This window comes from Phoca vitulina, unplaced genomic scaffold (assembly GCF_004348235.1).
Source record: "Phoca vitulina isolate PV1807 unplaced genomic scaffold, GSC_HSeal_1.0 scaffold96, whole genome shotgun sequence".
NCBI classification, from domain to species: domain Eukaryota; kingdom Metazoa; phylum Chordata; class Mammalia; order Carnivora; family Phocidae; genus Phoca; species Phoca vitulina.
In genome coordinates this window covers 1701095-1722423 of record NW_022589799.1, presented here as the reverse complement: position 1 = coordinate 1722423, position 21329 = coordinate 1701095, and the positions used below count along the sequence as shown (strand labels likewise).

Genomic DNA, 21329 nt, shown 5'->3' with positions numbered 1-21329 from the left:
CCTCAGCAGGAAGCCTGCTTCTCCATCCTCCCCCCACCCCCCACTCATGCTTTTTCTTGCTATCTCTCTCTCTCAAATAAACAATCTTAAAAAAAAAAAAAAAGTATTGGTGAGGATGTGGGGAAACTGGAACTCTTGTACTCTGTTGGTGGGAATATAAAATGGTGCAGTCACTATGGAAAACAGTATGGACAGTCCTAAAAAAATTAGAAACAGAACTACTTTATGATCCAGCAATTCTACTTCTGGATATATACTCAAAAGAATTGAAAGCAGAGTCTCAAAGAGATACTTAGACAACATCCACGTTTATAGCAGCAATATTCACAATAGCCAAGAGGTGGAAGTAAGCCAAGTGTCCACTGACAGATGAATGGATAAAAAATTGGGGCATATACATCGCCTTTTAAAAAAATGAATCCTGCAATAACACACAATACAGATGAACCTTGAAGATATCAGCTAAGTGAAATAAGCTAGTCACAAAAGGAGAAATACTATATGACTCTACTTAAATGAGGTACCTAGAATAGTCAAATTCATTGAGAAAAAGCATAGAATGGTCGTTTCCAAGGGCTGGAGGGATTTGGAAAATGGGGAGTTATTATTTACTGGGTACAGAGTTTCAGTTTTGCAAGATGAAAAAAGTTTTGGAGGTGTATGGTGATGATGGCTGCACAACAATATGAATATACTAAGGCCACTGAACTGTACACTTAAAAAATGTTAAAATGGCAAATTTATGTTATTTGCATTTTGCCACAATAAAAAAAAATGTAATATATCAGAAATATTTTGAGATGGATCTATACCATTGAAATGGAAAGTTATCCACCATATATGATAACGGAAAAATAAGCTACAGAAAAAAATACATAATATATTCCTTTTTTAAAGTTTATATGCAGGACGCCTGGATGGCTCAGTTGGTTGAGCGTCTGCCTTTGGCTCAGGTCATGATCCCAGAGTCCTAACCCTTACAAACTTTACATGCTAGTAGGAGAGAGAGATCAACAAGAAAAATAATTAAAATATAAATTGGGATGACAATATGAAAGTAACATTTTATAGGTAAAAAATGAATAAATATCAAATTTCAAAATCAAATTTCATGATTCAACCTAACAATACATTATATAGCGATAAATGTGGAGAAAAATAAACCAGGGGAAGTCAAATCACAAGTATATAATGGTTAGGGGCACCTGGGTGGCTCAGTCGGTTAAATGTCTAACTCTTTTTTTTTTTTTTAAGATTTTATTTATTTATTTGACAGAGAGAGAGATAGCGAGAGAGGGAACACAAGCAGGGGGAGTGGGAGAGGGAGAAGCAGGCTTCCCGCTGAGCAGGGAGCCCGATGCGGGGCTCGATCCCAGGACCCTGAGATCATGACCTGAGCCGAAGGCAGTCGCTTAACCGATTGAGCCACCCAGGTGCCCCTAAATGTCCAACTCTTGTTTTCGGCTCAGATTATGATCTCAGGGTTCTGAGATGGAGCCCCGCATCAGGGTCCATCCTCAACACTGAGTTTGCTTGAGATCCTCTCTCCCACTCCTTAGGAAAAAAAAAAAGTATATAAAAGTTGAAGGATAGGAGGACAGCAATTTTAGATAGTGAGGAAAGACATCACTGAAAAGGTAAAAGGAGATAGGAATAGGAGACAAGAGATAAGAAAAGGAGATAAGGGAATAAACCATGCAGGTATCTGGGGGAAATGCATTATAGGCAGAGTGCAAAGATCCAGAGGTGAGAACATGCCTGTTAAGTTCTAGAAACAGTATGGATGACATCATGGCTAGAATGGAGTGAGTGAAATGTTACACAATAAACTAACAGGGGTTATCTCTGGGAATGGCATTTAGAGACTTCTACATTTGATTTTCTGTATATCCTTATTATTTTGTCTTTTATATTAAGCATATATTACTTTTATAACTGGAAAATGCATGATCCAAATTTTTTTAAAAGAAAATGTGGGGGACACCTGGGTGGCTCAGTCGATTAAGCGTCTGCCTTCGGCTCAGGTCATGATCCCAGGGTCCTGGGATCAAGTCCCGCATCAGGCTCCTTGCTCAGCAGGGAGCCTGCTTCTCCCTCTGCCGCTCCCCCTGCTTGTGCTCTCTCTCTCTGACAAATAAATAAATAAAATCTTTAAAAAAAAAAAAAGAAAAAGAAAATGTGGGGGGGGGTGGCATACATTGAAAATCTGAGAACAAAGCTTAAGCTTTAAAATTAGATAAATCTGGATTCCAATCCTAGGGTTGCCACTTAACCACCTATATGACTTAATCTCTCTGAGTTTATCTGTAAAATGTAGGTAATAGCACCGACTTTTTCAGAAGATATTAGATACTGCATGTGAAAAGAACTTAGCATAGCACCTGAAACACTGTAAGTACTCCTTAAATAGTAGCTTTATAAAAATATATCCAACACCAAAATGTTAATTGATTTTGCTATTAATTTTTTCATTACAAAAACAATATATTAAAATATGGATATACAGAAAACCAAATGTAAAAGTCTCTAAAAATATGCAACAATACAAAAGGGAACAGGGGCACCTGGGTGGCTCAGTTGGTTAAGCGACTACCTTTGGCTCAGGTCATGATCCTGGAGTCCTGGGTTCGAGTCCCATGTCGGGCTCCCTGCTCAGCAGGGAGTCTGCTTCTCCCTCTGACCCTCCTCCCTCTCATGCTCTCTGTCTCTCATTCTCTCTCTCAAATAAATAAATTTTTAAAAAAATCTTAAAAAAAAAAATACAGAAGTGAACAATCAAAAGTAAAATCCTCTACACACACTCCAATCCCATTTCCCCCTTGTGGGTAATTGCTATTAACATTTTGATATGAATCTTTCCAGATCTTTTTCTATATACCATATATCAAAGGTTTTTTTGGTAATTTTTACATAAGAAAGGGAGCCATCATATAATATTTATTCTGAATCTTTTGTTTTTTCCATATAACAATAAATTTGGACTGTGTATCATGTCAATAAATAGAGTTAGCTCACCCTTTTTAATAGTTATATAGTACTTCTTAGTACAAATGTATATATTTATGACATTCAAACAATCGGTATCATAAATAATGTTTCAATGAACACCACTGTGTATTTTTATGCATGGTGCCAGTGTTTCTACACTAATAAATTTCTGAAAATGACCCCCTGGATATAAGGGAACATATTTAAAACTTTGCCCATTACACTCCAAGAAGGCTATACCAATTAAGAGCCTCACCAACCATATCAAATTATTCATATGTCCACCTGCACTAAGTCCTAGCAATCCTTCAAATTTTTGCTAATTTTCTAGGTATAAAATGATTATTGTTAGTTTAATGTTCATTTATCTATCATTAGTAAGACTGAATATATTTTTGTTATTGCTAATACTTTTTCTATTTTGTCCTATAAAATTTAAATAGTGATTACATGTAAATTCCCTAAGAAAAAGCAAAATCTCCAATTAAAAATAAAGTTCACACTTTTAGTAATAGGTTTATATAGAATCTGAGTTAGAGGCATTTAGAGAAAGAAAAGATGATTCTGAGATGGTTTAAATTAAGAAGTGGCATAGTTCGTAGCACAGAGAAGGTACTCAATAAGAAGGAAAAAGTAAAGGAAACAAGGCAGGCAACCAGCCAGCCAGCAAGTTTCAAAAAGGTAAATGAAGCTGGGCCTCAAAAAAAGTTTAAGGAGTGGAAAAAGGCATTCCACACAAAGGACATAAGCAAATCCTAAAGGGAGGTATGAAAATAGGTGTGAAGAGCTGTCAGGCCTAAATAGAGCACAGAGTCTGTATTTGGGAGAAAAAAATAAGATGTCAAGTGTTACCCAATTGTGAGAAGGCCTTGAATGACAAGATGAAATCTTAGATTTGATTCAACAAGCAACCAAAAGATAAAATACACCTTTAAATCAGAGTGACAAGAAGAAAACATAAATTAAAAGATTAATAAAAGTTTGAAGTAACAGAAGCAGGGAGATGAATTATACTAACCATAGATGAGGTGATAAAGGCAACTTCTGAATAAAAATAATGGAGTAAATGCATACATCTACTTTTACTCTCTCCCCCCTCAAAAAATTACATAAGGAGAAAAACAATTTTATACAAGACATAAAATCCATGGACAGAAAAATGGAAGAAAAAAGCAACAAATTTTTGGAAATGGACCACTGCCTTGATAGATCCACAAGAAATGAATCCTAAGCCAGCAAGGGGAAAAGCAGAAAACCACCCCAATTTATATGTCAGAATCCCCCAAAGTCTCAGGAATTGGTGATTCTAGGTACAGGGGAGAGGGTGTGTGTGAATGAAAGCTAAAATAAAAAGAATTGGTTCAACAATGTTTAAGCAGCAGGTGGGTTTCCAGATCCTCTCCCTGTTCCTTCCAGCAGGGAAACTGCCTTACTCCCCCATCAAAAGACTACTTTATTCTCTGGAGAATATAAATCTTCATTTCTATCTATTTGCCCTGGCCCAAGGAACACCAGGCAAAGTTGAAAGTGAGGCTATCATACTGAAAACGGGGAAACTAACAGCAATGTATGCAAAATGGATGCTTCACTCTTCCCTTGTTGCACTGCCTCGCCTATATTCCATGTTTTCTCTTTCTTGGATTACTGGTGAAGGACATCCTCTACTAAGTTCTCAAGAAAGAGTGTAAGGGAGACCTTGGATATATGAAAATATCTTTCTTATATTTCACTGATAGTTTGCCTACGTCTGCAACTCTAAGTTGGAAATTATTTTCCCTATGAATTCTGAAGGTATTGCTCCATTGCCTTCTACTTTCCAGTGTGATTAGTGAGAAGCAAAATCAATCTGATTCCAGATTCTTCTGAAGTGATCAACTTTTTTTCTTTGCAGCTCACAGGATACTCTTTTTATTTGATGCTGAAATCTCATGATATTGTGCCTAGATGTGGGTGTGTTTCATTCACTGGTCTGTCCCTTCAATTTGAAAACTCATATCTTCTACTTCCTGAACATTTTATTCAAACAAAAACAAAAAAGTTAAAAGAGATAAAAATGGTTGTTACTGGGGAGAAGAAACAGAGAACAGAGTGGAGGACTGTTGTTTTTGTAAGAAATCATGTAAAACTAAGTCTTTAAATAAATATATGCATGTATAATTTTGATTAAAATTACTTTATACATATATATGTTTAAACATCTTTTAAATATATACTTTTACATAATCAAAACATTTTATATGTTTAAATATATATGTTTTAGGGGGGAAACATATATATTGGTTATTTATCTGATAACCAATCAGATAAATACATGAAAGAATCCAAATACTTCCAGTTGCTTAGCCTGAGGAACTGGAAAAACTGTGACAGTCATGGAAGATATAGAAAAGTAAGGAAGGGTAGAAGATCTGAAGGGAATACTGGTGAGCATATATATAAATTGTATGTTAAAGATTATTCAAATAGAGATGTGTTTTAAATAGACGAAAATATAGTAAAGAAGCTATGTGAGAAGACAGGAATGACAATCTTAGAGAATCTTTTTTTTTTTTTTTTGAGAATCTTTAATACATGGAAGATAAATGAAGAGAATGGGATATAGTAGTTAGCAAACAAATATTTAAGGTAGGAAAGCAAGTAGGTGGGCAAATAGATAGAAATGAAGGAAGCTTATTAATTATAAGTTCTAGCCCCAGCAGTGAAACTAGAAAAGAAGTAAAATGAACAAGAAAAAGAAAATGAGCAGGCAAAAGAGATAAAAAAGAGTCAGTAAAAAAAAAAAAAAAAGCAGAGCAGCGTATCTAAGAGGCTCATCAAAAAGGTACAATTATGGGGTCTGAAGAACTAGGAGACGAATTCCAGTAAGAAGCCTAAAAGTTATTTAAAGAGCTGAGAAACAGGGGCGGGCACCTGGATAGCTCAGTCGGTTAAGCATCTGCCTTCAGCTCAGGTCATGATGCCAGGGTCCTGGGATCCAAATCCCGCATTGGGCTCCCTGCTCAGTGGGGTGTCTGCTTCTCCCTCTCCCTCTGCTCACGCTCACTCCCAAATAAATAAATAAATAAAATCTTAAAAAAAAAAAAAAAACACTTATCTCCTAAAAAAATAAATATACTGACTATGGGGGCGCCTGGATGGCTCAGTCAGGTGAGCGTCAGACTCTTGATTTCAGCTCAGGTTATGATCTCAGGGTTGTGAGATCCAGCCTCAGGATGGGTTCAGTACAGATTCTGCTTGAGATTCTCTCTCCCTCTCTCTGCTCCTCCCCCTACACATGAATGCGTGCATGTGCACTCTCTCTCTAAAATAAAGAAAGAAAAGGGGTGCCTCAGTGATTCAGTTGGTTAAGCGTTCAACTCTTGATTTCGGCTCAGGTCATGATCTCAGGATCCTGAGATGGAGCCCTAAGTCAAGCTCTGCACTGGCGTGGAGCCTGCTTGACAGTTTCTCTCTCCTTCTCCCTTTGCCCCTCCCCCACTCTCTCTAAAAAATAAAAATAAAATATTTTAAAAATTTAAAATAAAAGAATGTTTGTTGACTGTGTAGACAGATTGCCAACAATCAAATTGTCTCTACCCCCTACTAGCTATGAGATTTCAAACAAACTATTCACTCTGTGCCTTAGTTTCCTCATTTGTAAAACAGTAATATTAGTACATACTTCATAGAACTGTTGTAAAAATTAAAAAAGATAATACATATGAGGATTAAATGAAATAATGTATTTAGAATAGAACAATTATTAATAAATGCTAGCTATTATAAATTAATTCATGTTAATGGCTTAATTAGTATTACCCTTGCAGAGGTATTTTCATGTGTTTTTTTTGAAGATTTTATTTGTTTATTTATTTATGTGACAGAGAGAGACACAGCAAGAGAGGGAACACAAGCAGGGGGAGAGGGAGAAGCAGGCTTTCCCGCTGAGCAGGGAGCCCGATGCGGGGCTCGATCCCAGGACCCTGGGATCATGACCTGAGCCAAAGGCAGATGCTTAACGACTGAGCCACCCAGGCGCCCCGAGGTATTTTCATGTTGACAGTGCATAGAGATATGAACCCCCAACATTCACTTACTCAACCAATACTTATTTAACTCTAGTCCTACATCCTTGGCACCACTGTGAGCAGTGGGGCGCTGTGGTGAAAAAGGAAGGTAAAGGTCCTGCTCTCATGAAACTTAAATTCTAATTACATTGTTAAAATCATAAACTTAGTCTGTCCATTCAACTACAGTGAAAATGTAGGAGAAAATGAGGAGAAAATACAAAATGAAGAAATGATGAAGAGGGGCACCTGGCTGGCTCAGCTGGTAGAGCATGCAACTCTTGATCTTGGGGTTGTAAGTCTGAGGCTGATGTTGGGTGTAGAGATTACTTAAAAATAAAATATTTTAAAAAATGATGAAGAGATGTAAAAGTTTAGAGAATTAATTTGGAAAAATGAGATATGGTTTCTAACATACAAACAGGAAAGTGCAACCTGGCATAAGTAGGAACTTAATAAATATTTAATCATTCTTTAAAACAGATGGCTCTAGAAGCAGGGTCTATCACTGGGTGTGGATGATGGGCCCAGATACACTCCAGTGAGCTCAAGCCTTGCATTTCAGAAAGGCTTTAAATGTATTCTTTTACTGTTACATCTAAATGAAATCCGCTAGGGGCGCCTGCCTGGCTCAGTTGGTAGAGTATGTGACTCTTGATTTGGGGGGCTGTAAGTGTGAGCCCACATTGGGTGTAGAGAATACTTAAAAATAAAATCTTTTAAAAAAAAAAGGTTATTAAATACATACATACATAAAATCAGCTCTATACCCCCCACATAGGACAGTACCACCAGGGAATTAACCTTTAAAATAAAATATTGTGGGGGCGCCTGGGTGGTTTAGTCAGTTAAGTGTCCGACTTTTGATTTCAGCTCAGGTCTTGATCTTGGGGTTGTGAGTTCAAGCCCCACACTGCCAGCATGGAGCCTACTTAAATAAATAAATGAATACATACATACATACATAAATATTTGAGTGAATAGCATGAAAGGAAAAAAAAATGGTTCCAAAAAGTTTCCACAATCAGGGATTCAAATTTTACTAGTTTTGGAATGAAATACCCACAATGTGTCATGACCTAAGTAAAATTCAGGAAAAAAGGGTTTGTTTCCTTGACTCTTACAATTTAGTTTTTTTTTTTTTTTCCAGATTTTATTTATTTATTTGAGAGAGAGAGAGAGCACATGAGAGGAGGGAGGGTCAGAGGGAGAAGCAGACTCCCTGTTGAGCAGGGAGTCTGATGCGGGACTCAAACCCAGGACTCCAGGATCATGACCTGAGCCAAAGGCAGTCGCTTAACCAACTGAGCCATCCAGGCGTCCCTAGTTTTTGAAGATTAACCACCACTTGGCACTGTGTTGCTACCAATAACCTACTGTTATTTCCTTAGAAGCCATCCTCTATCACAGAGAACCACAAAAGACTTTCATTAAACATCCAGGAAACACAGTATTCTCATCTGTTAGTGGACTGTTTGAGTAGAGGGGTAGGGCTATAGTGCAAAAAACTAAAATTAGAGACCACTACTTCATAAAAATAAGAAAACTAGAGTTCCAAAAATGCAGAAGTATCTACTTCTTAATGTTTAAGAAAATAAAGAAGATTCAGGTTGGCACCACAAATCTAATATGCAGATCAAGGTTCTTTTTCAAAATGTTAATTGTATTTCAATTGTTGAATTAGTAAATTATATTTAGTATACTTTCAAAAGGTTTTTGCAATAGAATATCTTGACATCTTAATTTTACACCACATAAACTCCTATTTTTCCCATATCTGAAAAAAGTAAAGGTAATAGGTAAGAATATTGTTAATTAATGCTTTCAAAACTGTAATTTACATGAAAATTATGGAAAAAGAAAAAGAAAAATTTTTCCTAAATATCAGCTTCACAAACCCAAACAATGTTCGTTCCTTTACCTTCTGCCACATTCTCCATCCACAATAAGTGGTACCTACTAGCACAAAAAGAGGTGAGATGAGACTACCAGAATCAAGGAAAGAAATACCTACACGCCTACAAATTCATTCAAATCTCTGGTTTGAATACTGAACTGGAAGTCAAATACCTAATCTCTTCCCAACCAGTGCCTTAGCCAATGCATTATGAATCATGCATGCAATTTAAAAAGTGTTCATCAAAACTGTTAGTATTTCATAGACAAAAAAGACAGCCTAACACTTCATGGACCACCTACCACCCACTTCTACTTGCCAATAGTAGGTAAAAGTAATGACAAATAATAAAATATAGGGAATTATCAATTCATGTAGAGAAAAGGCCATTATTGCATTAGACCTATTACTTTAACATAACTCTTAGAGAGTAGAGAATAAGCCATATCTTACTCTACTTTTGATCCAGCACCATGTTAAGACATAGTGAAAATGCAAAGGAACCAGGTCCCCAACAAGATACTGAAGGGCCACCAACAGTCTCTAAATCACACTCTACAATTAACATGATCATCAAGCATTCTTATTAACCCTTAAGATTAAGTTAAATGGAGCTTAGAGAGAAAAGTTAAATAATGATTACACAAATCTTTTGCAGGCATTTGTGAAGACAGAATTAACAAGAACTATAGGGAATCTTAACCAGCAAAAAGATAAAGTAGAAAAAAACTCAAAGAAATAGGTATGTATCTAGTGCCTTAAATGGCTCTAAGGAAATGTTTGACCATGCAACAAAGAATTCTGACCTGAAAACCATTTACTTTTTTTTTTTTAAGATTTATTTATTTATTTATTTCAGAGAGCTTGCAAGCGTGCAGCTAACAAGTGGGGGAGGGGGGAGGGCCAAAGGGAGAAGAAAGAATCTCAGGCTGACTCCCCAATGAGGGCGCTGACTCCCCACTGAGGGCAGAGCCTGCTGGAGGCTTGATCCCAGGACCCTGAGATCATGACCTCAGCAAGAGTCCAAGGCTCAACCAACTGCACCACCCAGGAGCACCAAAAACATTTACTTTCTTTTCACTGAGCACAGTACATTTCCACCCTGTGACCCTCCATTCATAGTCCACATTTCCCAAAACGCAACAAGCTATAAAAGTCCACAATGCATCTATGATCGCTTCCTTTTGCTATAAAGGAGCAAAAGAAGAAATGAAGGAAAAAAATAAATTTTTTATTTTAATTACCAGGTGTTGAATGTTGTACCAATAACGTGGAAGAAATGTGAGAATTTTTCAACATCAAAAAGGAAATCTAAAAATTGCAGAAGCAGGCTGTCAAAGGATAATAAACAAAATCAAATGTTTCATCAGCAGGGATTCTACGCAAATAAATACCATTTTCTGCTTCAGATTTCAGCTGATATGAAACAGCTAATGAAATGTAGTCAAGAAACTGTCATTCTGGTCACTGTTGTTGAAAAAAACAAAATAAAGCAGCCCCACCCACACTGCTGGAAAAAAGCTCCCGACATATGCACTAAACTTGTTTACCCTGGCCACCTCTTAATAAGAGAAATGCTTTGCAACTTGACTAGGATTATGTAACTATTTTGCAATGTGTTATCAGTTTAAAATCCTGTTTATTTACTCCCTAGTTTTAACACATAGGTTATTTTACTACAAGATCAGGTTTGCCATAATAATAGCATCTTTCCAATTTTATTCCATCATCAGCACTTCCTGAAATAGAACTTAAGCCATTAATTTTATCTACTTTTCCTCTAAAAAATTTTGAAAGATTTTACAATATATTGGCATGTGACAAATTAACTTCTTTAAATAGCTCTGTTCCCAGAAACAGGATAGTAAAGACAGTAAATTTCATAGTGATTCAACTGTTACAGCAAAACTTGGGTACCACAAAATAATACTCATTTCAGAGACATGGAAAAAATCCAATTTCAGTTTCAACATGGGAACCCCAGTGAATCCCTTTCACTGCTGTATTTTCAAGTAATTCAGCCCCAACTTCTGGCTTCTTTTTTAAAAGACTATAGAGATTTCTGGAAAAGGATTTTATTTCCCAAGAGAATGGCCAAGGTCTGCAAGGTAATCTAGGATCCCTAAAATGAAATACTTCCCAGGGAGAAATAACTGTAATATAGTGGAAGGAGGGCTGGGACTAGGCCTTTGGAGACCTGATCTGTCTAGACCTGCCTCAATACACCCCACTCCATTGCTTAGACATGACTGGCTAGATTTTTTAATATTCAAGCTCCCCCTTTTGAAGAGATGTTCACTTAAAAATGACATGAAACTGAATTTTTCTTTCAAAAGAACCCTCAAACCTTTTTTTTTTAATTTTTTTAAAGATTTTATTTATTTGACAGAGAGAGCAAAACCAGGGGGAGTGGCAGGCAGAGGGAGATGGAGAAGCAGGCTCCCCGCTGAGCAGGGAGCCCAACCAGGGTCTGACCCGAAGACAGACGCTTAACCGACTAAACCACCCAGGCGCCCCCTGAACTTTTCTTAAAGAATGGGAACTGCCTCGATCTACACCCAAGATTTAAACCTCGGTTTCTGGATGCTAGCTGTTGGCAAGATCTGCCCTGAACACCAACCATTACACAAACTTCTGCCCTCAGCAGCTGAAGACACTAGAGGCACTTAATATATAAACGCGTTTCAAAGGATAGTGGCGGGGGGGGGCCGGTGGGGTAGAACAGTCCAGAGAAACTGAGTATATATTCAAAGATTTTTATATTTAAATTAAAATTTAAATGTTTAAACGTTTGGAAGTTCAACACTTCAGCTAAACAGCAACGTGGTCCAGTCTTTATAAATCCAAATTACTTTTAAAGTAAAACGAGCCATTCTGCCCAGTTATTCTGCATCAAGCAGCTCCAGTGGGCAGAGTTGAAAGAGGACCACATCACACACCAGAAAGCCGCCAGGAGAGTGGAGGCAGGCCAAGCCCAGCGCGGGGAGCCGCTCCAACAGAACTCTCCCCAAGGAACTCCCACCCGCCTGCTCCCTCCCTCCACCTCGGGTCTCCCCAGTTCCCTAGGGTCGGCCCCTCCCCCCCACTCCCCTCCCCCACAACCCTCTGGCCACCCCCGCTCGTCCTAGCGCCCTCAGCCCCAACTACTGCCCCTGAGCCCTGGGTCTCCTCAGCTGCCAACCCCTTCAGCCCCTCCTCCTTTAGAGGCGCCCCAGTTCTCCGTCTACTCACCGGGGTTAGCAGCAGTCGCCGCCATGGCCGTAGATGCCACTGCCGTCGCGCCACCCCCCCAGTGGGAGGAGCTGCCGCCACCGAACCGGGGGAGGGGGAGGGGAGAGCCACTCCCCAGACACGGCACCCTACAGCCGCCACCGCTACCGCGGAATCAAAGATGGCGGCTGCGGCAACCCCCCATCGGCCCCAGCCCCTACGGAGGACAGACCCCGCCCATAGAGTGGGTGGAGTCATACCCCCACGGCCCGCCCGCTCTGGGAAACTGACCAATGAAAACGGCAAGAGGTAGGGCTGGCCACTGTGCCCGCCGGTCCATTGGAGGAGGGAGGGCAAAAAAAGAAGTCCAGCTGTCTCTCTAATCCCGCCTCCTGTGCGTCAGAGGTCAGTGATCGAGTGACGTAAGTGAAAAAAATTTTATTAAAAAGCTTGGCTAGGTGGTGGACTCGCCCGGCTGACAACTGTGCAGACGAGTTGTTTAGTAAATCCTGTTTAGGTGCTCTAATGCTTCAACTTTACACAGTGATTTGTAAATCACTTTCTAGAATTTGTTCCTCCTTTCAGGACCTTTGTCCGTGGTGAAAAAAACTCAATAATTTTTGAGTGCCTGGTATGGAACTGATCGTGTAAAACCATCTGGGCGCTTAAGGTCTAGTGAGGGAGATGCAGACAGCCCAAACAGAAGGCAATGTATGAAGAAGGTATTTTGATCAAGAGTGGGATGACTTCCTTTGGTCAATGATAGGGACATAATGATGGGTTTTTAGTAGGAAAGTGATAAGATGAGGACTGAACAGATTTTTTAATAATAGGAAGCACTGAGCATTCGGGCCGGACGCTATCCAAACTGCTTTGTGCGTTTACTCATTTAATCCTCACAACACTGTAATGTAGATTCTACTATTTCCATTTTGCACATAAGGAAACAAGCGAAGAGATTGAGCAAGTGATAACCAACTAGTAAGTAATTGTGTGCGATGCAAACTGAAGAAGTATGACTCTAGGAACATGTTTTAGCACTACAAGATACTACCACCTTACATATATTTCATAAATTGTTTATTCCATTACGCTATTGAGCATATTCACATTCTTAGAGGTTACATATGTACTACAAAAATTACATCCATTTCTCTCATTAGTTAACAGTACAGTTTATTGGGGCGCCTGGGTGGCTCAGTTGGTTAAGCAACTGCCTTCGGCTCAGGTCATGATCCCTGGGTCCTGGGATTCAGCCCAAGTTGGGCTCCTTGCTCAGTGGGGAGCCTGCTTCTCCCTCTCCCTCTACCTGCTACTCTGCCTGCTTGTGCTCTCTCTCTCTCTGTCAAATAAATAAATAAAGAATCTTAAAAAATAAAAAAGTACAGTTTTATTTTAACATAATTTGAGGTATTTTAACATAATTTGTATATTTTTGTTTACATTGTTAAAATTACTTTTTTCCTCTGTTGCTATTTTGTTGTGTTGTATTTCCAATTCATCAAAAGAGAAAAATCATCCACTCAAAAGAAATAAGTTGACACATAAGAAGTAGTGATGAAAAAAGTAACAAGTACAGAATTTCAATTCAAAATTATGTACTAAGGGTGCCTGGGTGGCTCAGTCGTTAAGAGTTGGCCTTGGGTTCAGGTCATGATCCCTGGATCCTGGGATTGAGCCCCGCATCGGGCTCCCTGCTCAGCGGGAAGCCTGCTTCTCCCTCTCCCACACCCCCTGCTTGTGTTCCCTCTCTCGCTGTCTCTCTCTCTCTGTTAAGTAAATAAATAAAATCTTAAAAAAAAATAGAATATCTATTTTTTAAAAATTATGTAGTAAAGGTAGCTGGCTATTAAACAAGACTGCAGTTTAGATATAGAGTGCAAGGTTTGTGCCTTTACATGATAAGTTCATCTAAGCAGCGATAAATAAATGAATAAATAAAAATGTAAATAGAAGGGTGCCTGGGTGGCTCCAGTCGTTAAGTGTCTGCCTTCGACTCAGGTCATGATCCCAGGGTCCTGGAATCGAGCCTTGCATCGGGCTCCCTGCTCTGCCAGAAGCCTGCTTTTCCCTCTCCCACTCCCCCTGCTTGTGTTCCCTCTCTCGCTGTGTCTCTCTGTCAAATAAATAAATAAAATCTTTAAAAATAAATAAATAAAATAAAATAAAATGTAAATAGAAAGACAACTATGAATATCTATGGGGCACCTGGGTGGTTCAGTCGGTTAAGAAGTTAAGTGTCTTGCTTTCCACTCAGGTCATGATCTCAGGGTCCCAGGATCAAGCCCCATGTCAGGCTCCCTGCTCAGTGGAAAGCCTGCTTCTCCTTCTCCCTCTGCCTCTCCCCCGGACTTGTGCTGCTCTCTCTCTATCTCAAGTAAATAAATAAAATCTAAAAAAAAGAAAAGAAAGTACAACTATGGATATCTAAAAGTTGGATTTTATTGGACCAACAATCTATTTGTCCATCGCCCACTACACCTTGGCTGTTAGGAACTTTTGCCAAACAGTGACTCGAAAAGCCATCAAAGCTTACAAGTCATTTTTGAACCAAATATAATAACCTCATTGACTTGTAAAATGCATTTTTCCAGAATGTATGTAAAATAATCTTTTCCAGTGTGAAATGAATGAATTTGTGGATAAAAAAAGATCAAGTTACATCCCTGGTTAAAAAATGGCAGAAGTTATTTTGTTTTGGTGATTAGCTACAAAGTTAATCACAAATGTTTTGCTTGGAGAAAGTATAACAAGCTATTGGCAAAAATCCCTGATCAAATACCACTTAGAATCATGCATGGTATACAACATGAAAAGGCAATATTAGCCCTGTACTTAATAACAGTGGTCACCACTGATGCACACAATATGAACCATTTCACAGCATATATGCAGTACATAAGGAAAAATGCCCAGGAACTTCTGTTTGGTTTATCATTCAAAATTGAAGTTACACTAATTCTAAAAGATACATGCACCTCTATATTTACTGCAGCAATATTTACAATAGCCAAAATATGGAAGCAACTCAAGTGTCCATCAATAGATGAATGGATAAAGATGTGGTATACAAAGGAATATTACTCACCATAAAAAAGAATGAAATCTTGCCATTTGCATCAACATGGGTGGATCTAGGTAAATGAAATTTAGCTAGGATCTAGCTAAATGAAATAAGTCAGTCAAAGACAGATACCATATGATTTCACTCACATGTGGAATTTAAGAAACAAAACAAATGAACAAAGAAAAAAAGAGACAAACAAACAAACAAACAAAAAACCAGACTCTTAAAATATACAGAACAAACTGATGGTTGCCAGAAGGGAGGTTGGGGTGGGGGGTGGGGGAATGAGTGAAATAGGTGAAGGGGATGAAGAGTACACTTACTGTGATGATCACTGAGTAATGTATAGAATTGTTGAATCACTATATTGTACACCTGAAATAACACTGTATGTTAATTACAATGGATTTTATAAATAAATAAAAATTTATTTAAAAATAAAATAAAAATCACATATATATTTTATACATTGCTATAGTATGATATATGTCATAATAAAGATAAGAAAAAAGAAAACTTTTGGAAGGATGCACAAAAAACCATTACCTATACTTAGTTCTGGGGCAACAAATTGGAGTCTAAATGGGACAAACACTTTCCACTAAAATTTTTTATAATATTCAAAAGGTAAAAAGCTTATATGTAGGTTGGGAGAATGTTAAGAGAAATAAAAATATTGAAACAGTAAAATAAAATTGAAGTTGCAGAAAAGGAAATTTTCATTGAGAAAAAAAATTCATTTAAAAAAGAATTATTTTGGGGCCCCTGGGTGGCTCAGTCATTAAGCGTCTGCCTTCTGCTCAGATCATGATCCCAGGGTCCTGGGATCGAGCCCCGCGTCTGGATCCCTGCTCCACGGGAAGCCTGCTTCTCCCTCTCCCACTCCCCCTGCTTGTGTTCCCTCTCTCGCTGTGTCTCTCTCTGTCAAATAAATAAATAAAATCTTTAAAAAAAAAAAAGAATTATTTTGTGAGTATGAGAAAGTCTGAAAAAGATATCTTGGGATCAGCACTGAAGGAGTTGTAGCCTTGGGTGTAGAAAGGCCATTGCTATAATAAACAAAATGTCAGTCCACTTTCTGTTTTAATCAGAGAACAGTTGGTAGCCAAACAGCATTCCTCCTGATTCTGATTAAGCATAGAAGAAATTAGTACAAACTGTAAATATAGCAAAATAGCAGCCAGTAAGCATAATCTTTTAGAAGAAATAGGTAAATGTTAGAAGACTGCTTTTTCTGCAGTGAAGTAAGGAGATAAGTAATGAGGAAGATGCTCTCACAAATTTTTTAATAAGGACTGGAGTAAAAGATCCCCTTTCGAGGGATACCTCTGCCTTCTGCTCAGGTCATGATCCCACCGTCCCGCATCGGGCTCCTCGCTCAGCAGGGAGCCTGCTTCTCCCTCTGCCTGCCACTCCCCCTGCTTGTGCTCTCTCTCTCTTTCTCTCTCTGACAAATAAATAAATAAAATCTTTTTTTAAAAAAGATCCCTTTTCTACTGTAAGATAATATTAACAAAAACCTTTTTTTTAAGTAGGTTTATTTGAGCACTGCTTTCATTTATTAACTTGAATTTATTTATTACTTCCAGTTCTAAATGACATGATTTTTTTTGTTTCCAAATGGTTATTTTATCAGTTGTTTGAACATTAAATTTATCCTCCTTTGCAATCCAAAATAGTTACCTGAAGTTTGCTGTGTGTGTGTGTTTACTTTTATTGTTTATTCGTTTTCTAAACTCTTTGGCACAATTTTCTGGGGGTGTTCAGACTGTCATGATACAGGTCAGGAGAGAACTTTCCTTTTGTGCTGCCAATTCTGATAAATGCCATGATTTTTAATCTTAAGAACAAAGTATCAGAATTTTGTAAGAAAACCAGACTATTGTGCAAATGCCTTGACTGCCAAGAATTTATTATTTCCCAACACATGATAATTTTATTTCTTCATCAGAGAAAAAAAATGAATGACATTATTGAACATATTTTAAACCACATCAAAATGTTACAGCTGAATGGGGGAAAAATGCTTTCAGAGCTGAATGTAATCCGTGCAACTGAATACAACGCCTGCTCCCTCCAACATTGAAACATTCAACTTTTGAGGTTGCTGTATGCCCTTTTACATAAGATCTAACAAACTACTAAAAGCCGCCTTCAATTAAAACTCTCTATAGGGGCACCTGGGTGGCTCAGTTGGTTGAGCGACTGCCTTCAGCTCAGGTCATGATCCTGGGGTCCCTGGAGTCCCTGGAGTCCCGGAATCAAATCCCACATCGGGTTCCCTGCTCAGCAGGGAGTCTGCTTCTCCCTCTGACCCTTCTCCCTCTCATGCACTCTCTCTCTCTCTCTCTCTCTCTCATTCTCTCTCTTTCTCTCAAATAAATAAATAAATCTTTAAAAAAAAAACTCTATAATATTAGGTCCATGTTAGATCCAACTATTCAGAATGATCTGAATGAGTGGTAGCCATCACTCATTGCAGTATCTGACAAACCCACTGTGAATTCAGATTTTCTAATTTTAGTAGAAATGAAAATTAAGAAGTTGATTAAGAAGTGACCTATCTTGAGGGGCTTGGGTGGCTCAGTCAGTTGAGCGTCTGCCTTCAGCTCAGGTCATGATCCCAGGATCCTGGGATTGAGCCTCGATCACTTTGGGCTCCCTGCTGAGCAGGGAGTCTGCTTCTCCCTCTCCTTTTGCCCCTCCCCCTCCCCCTGCTCATGCTCTCTCTCTCACTCTCGCTCTCTCTCTCAAATAAATAAAATCTTAAAAACCAGAGGAAATGACCTATTGCACATGTTTTCAGCTTACCAATATTAAAGTTTCTATTACTACTATTAATTTTTAAAATATTATAAGTTGTTCCCTTACTGTAATCATGATGGTACGGCAGTTTTTTTAATTATTTAAAATGGTGGTCTGCAGATGCACCAGTTTTAGTGTCTCCACATAGAGTTGCCAGATTTAGCAAATAAAAATACAAGTTGGCAGGAGGCCTAGGTGGCTCAGTCATCAAATAAATAAAATCTTTAAAAATAAAAAAATAAAAAGTCATCTTTCATCTGTAAACCCCATTCCTGGAGGTTAAAATTTTAAGGAACAGTGATCCAGGTTATTTGGGGGGAAGGGGAGGCAGAGACTAGAAGCAGAAAATCTGCTTAGATAAATACCTACTGTAGAGACCCAGGGGAGCAACTACAAGGATCAGACATAGGTCAATGAAACTGAAAAGATAATGATTGCCATAATACTGTTGTGACAAAATAACAAGGTTTGCCATGGAATGCTATGCATGTGGAGTGAAAGGAAGTTGTGATGTCAAAGAAAGCTTTTGGATGATATCAATATCAGAGACTGGTGATGTGGGAAACAAAGGCAGAAGAAAAATGTCCTTACTGCCTACAGCCCATTGACAAGTCCTTGAAACAGGCAGAGGGACATATTCCTCGAGGAACTCAGCTGCCTCCGCGTTAATGCTTTGCTGAGGGCAAAAGGCAATCTTAGCCCAACCCCCAAGACCCTGTAAGTCTACTTTAACATATAAAAATTCCTGTGGAAACTTCCTTTATTTCTACCCCCCAAGACACATGTTGGCAATCATCCCCCAAGTATATGACCCACCAATATACATCTGAAGGGTCTCATGACTTGGGTTTTACTAGACAGTAATAAATGACTTTTCCCAACAATAGCTAGCCCCCTCAAGGTCCTGGAAACCTTGCTTCCAAAATTCCTTAGAGACTTACGCTATCCCTAACCCCCTTGCAATGTGAAAGGTTATAATGTGCCACTCCTCATGACCCCGGGGCAGCTCTTTCTGCCCACAGATCCTATCCCTGTGCTTTAATAAAACCACCTTTTGCACCAAAGACATCTCAAGAATTCTTTCTTGGCCATCATCTTTGAACCCTAATATCTTTTCCTAATTGGAAGTTCAGGTTTGTTTGGTTGAAATTTATTTGTTGGATTGGTTGGTGAGACAGCCAGGTAAAAATGCTTACTAAGCATATGAAATCAGAGGGCATGTGCCCAAAAGAGAGGTTGGGATCTAGACCTAAACTTATATATCAACCGCAAGAGACTGTGGTTGCAGAAAATGATAGCACCATAGTTAAAAGAGATAAGCAAATGGACACAAAGAATGCTTCATGAAATGCCTGTTTCAGGCTTCTGAGGAATGTCAACTATTCAAGATGGAGGCAGAGGTCAATAAGATGGAACTCATGTTCCAGAAAGCTGACTCTGATCTGGATTACATTCAGTACAGACTAGAAAATGAAATCAAGACTAATCATCCTGATTCAGCAGGCAAGAAAAATCTAGTTACACTCTTAAAGGAATTGTTAGCAATTAAGTCTCAATATCAAGCTTTGCATGCACGCTTTAAACCAATCGCTGTCAAGCAGAAAGAGACTAAGAGCTGAGTTTATGCTACTGTTCTTAATGACCATGATACAAAAACTACAAAAGCAAACAGACCTGGGGCATCACCATGGACTAAAGAAGAGAAAACTGCAGCAGAGCAATTAAAATCTCACATGTCAGACTTATGAAGAAATGGACTTGCAAAAGAGAACTCTCATGGAGAAGAGAACCATTCCAGAAAAATTTAGAAGGTGTCTTGTTAGCCCTTGGTGACTAGAGGTGGGGGGATGGTGAAGGAGAAGGAGATTTGACTGAGTGACTAGATATTTGATGCCTTTCACAAGAGAGGGGAGTACAAGAAGGGCAGATATTAATAAAGTTCAACCAAAAGGATGAAAAGGGAACAAAGAGATTTTAAAAACATATGCACACATGTAGTTTTCTAATTTCAGGCAAGGAAGTTTCTTAACACTATTTTGCATCTGTTTTTCTATAATTGGGATAACATAGATGTCCTGGCCTATTGTAAAAGAATATTTATGTACTATCAAATGTGAATGGACGTGCTTTGGAAATTAAAGGACAGAAAGAAAAAAAAAAGAAAGAAAGAGAGAAGTACCTGCTTCAGATGATGGAAGAAGGAAAAGGCAATCTGGAAAGAGCGGGGCGATGGAAGCCAAAGGAATTTCAAGATAAAAGAGTTTGGGCAGCAGCACTACATCTTCAGACATTAGGAGCAAATCTAAGGAGAGTAGAGAGTAGGAGAGTAGATGGAGTGGAAACCATGGTTCAAGTGAGTGAGAAGTGTATAGAAAGTGAGTAAATATAGACAGATAGTTAGCATACAACTTTTTTCAAGAAATATGGCAATGAAGAAAAAGTAATCAAATGGTACCTGGGATGGGGGATAGAATGGGGTGGGAATAGAAAAATATGTCTACAGACTGAACTTGTAAAAAGGGGCAAATTAAAGATGAAGAAAATATATATGCCCAAGAAAACAAGTAAGACTGGTGCTGGGGGAGACAAAGAGACAGGTTAGGGCTGTGTGTGGAAGTATTAGTCTCAGAAAGACCAAGACACCTTTTTACAGAAAATGTGCAGACATTTTGAAGTGGAAGAAAGAGAAGTTGACAACTCATGTGCAGTGGCTTTGATTCTCAAAGAGTAATAATAAGGTCAAACTGCTGAGAACAAGAGGTAGAGATCGTGTTGGTTCTAGCTATAGAGCTGTGGGTAATTTGGGAAAGTGTATGACTAAAACTGTATAAATAGACAGTTTAATGCGCTGAGACCCCAAAGTGAGAAGGTATAAAGTTCATGACACTATGGAGCATTGTTATTACTTCCTCTGCCAACCCTCAGAAGCTGGAGGAAAGGAAGTAAACAGAGAAATTTATCCAGAATTGGAGTACTGATTGACAAATTAGATCAGTATCTTGGGATGGAAGATTCTAGAGCTGCAGAAGATGAGAGGGAAACGAGAAGCTAGAAGGAGGTTATTGGGCTGAGAAGAAAGGTTGAATTCTGGAAGCTGTTGTTGACAGAGAGCAGCTTCAAAAGTGAGGGAGCGGGAGTGGTAAAGGATAGGAAATGAGAACATGTATCACAAAAAATTATAAGTAGAAATATATTGTTAGGACGCCTGGGTGGCTCAGTCGGTTAAGTGTCTGCCTTCAGCTCAGGTCACGATCCCAGGGTCCTGGGATTGAGCCCCATATTGGGCTCCCTGCTCAGTGGGGAGTCTGCGTCTTCC

The 21329-nt window shown here is 38.7% G+C and overlaps 2 protein-coding genes across 6 annotated transcripts in view; one reads left to right on the top strand and one right to left on the bottom strand.

Moving 5' to 3' along the window:
• Nucleotides 1-12342, bottom strand: part of ARNT (aryl hydrocarbon receptor nuclear translocator) — a 70744-nt gene extending 58402 nt beyond the window's left edge. For all 5 annotated transcript variants that reach the window (XM_032397141.1, XM_032397142.1, XM_032397143.1 and 2 more), the window contains exon 1: nucleotides 12163-12342. In XM_032397141.1, coding sequence (XP_032253032.1) covers nucleotides 12163-12187 — 25 coding nt within the window. In that variant the 5' untranslated portion in view covers nucleotides 12188-12342. The remainder of the gene's footprint in view (nucleotides 1-12162) is intronic.
• A 7059-nt stretch (nucleotides 12343-19401) lies between these two features.
• Nucleotides 19402-19761, top strand: SKA2 (spindle and kinetochore associated complex subunit 2). Its single transcript, XM_032397028.1, is given in 3 exon segments — nucleotides 19402-19646; nucleotides 19648-19688; nucleotides 19691-19761. Coding segments are annotated over 3 exon segments (357 nt in total).
• Nucleotides 19762-21329: the final 1568 nt, after the last annotated feature.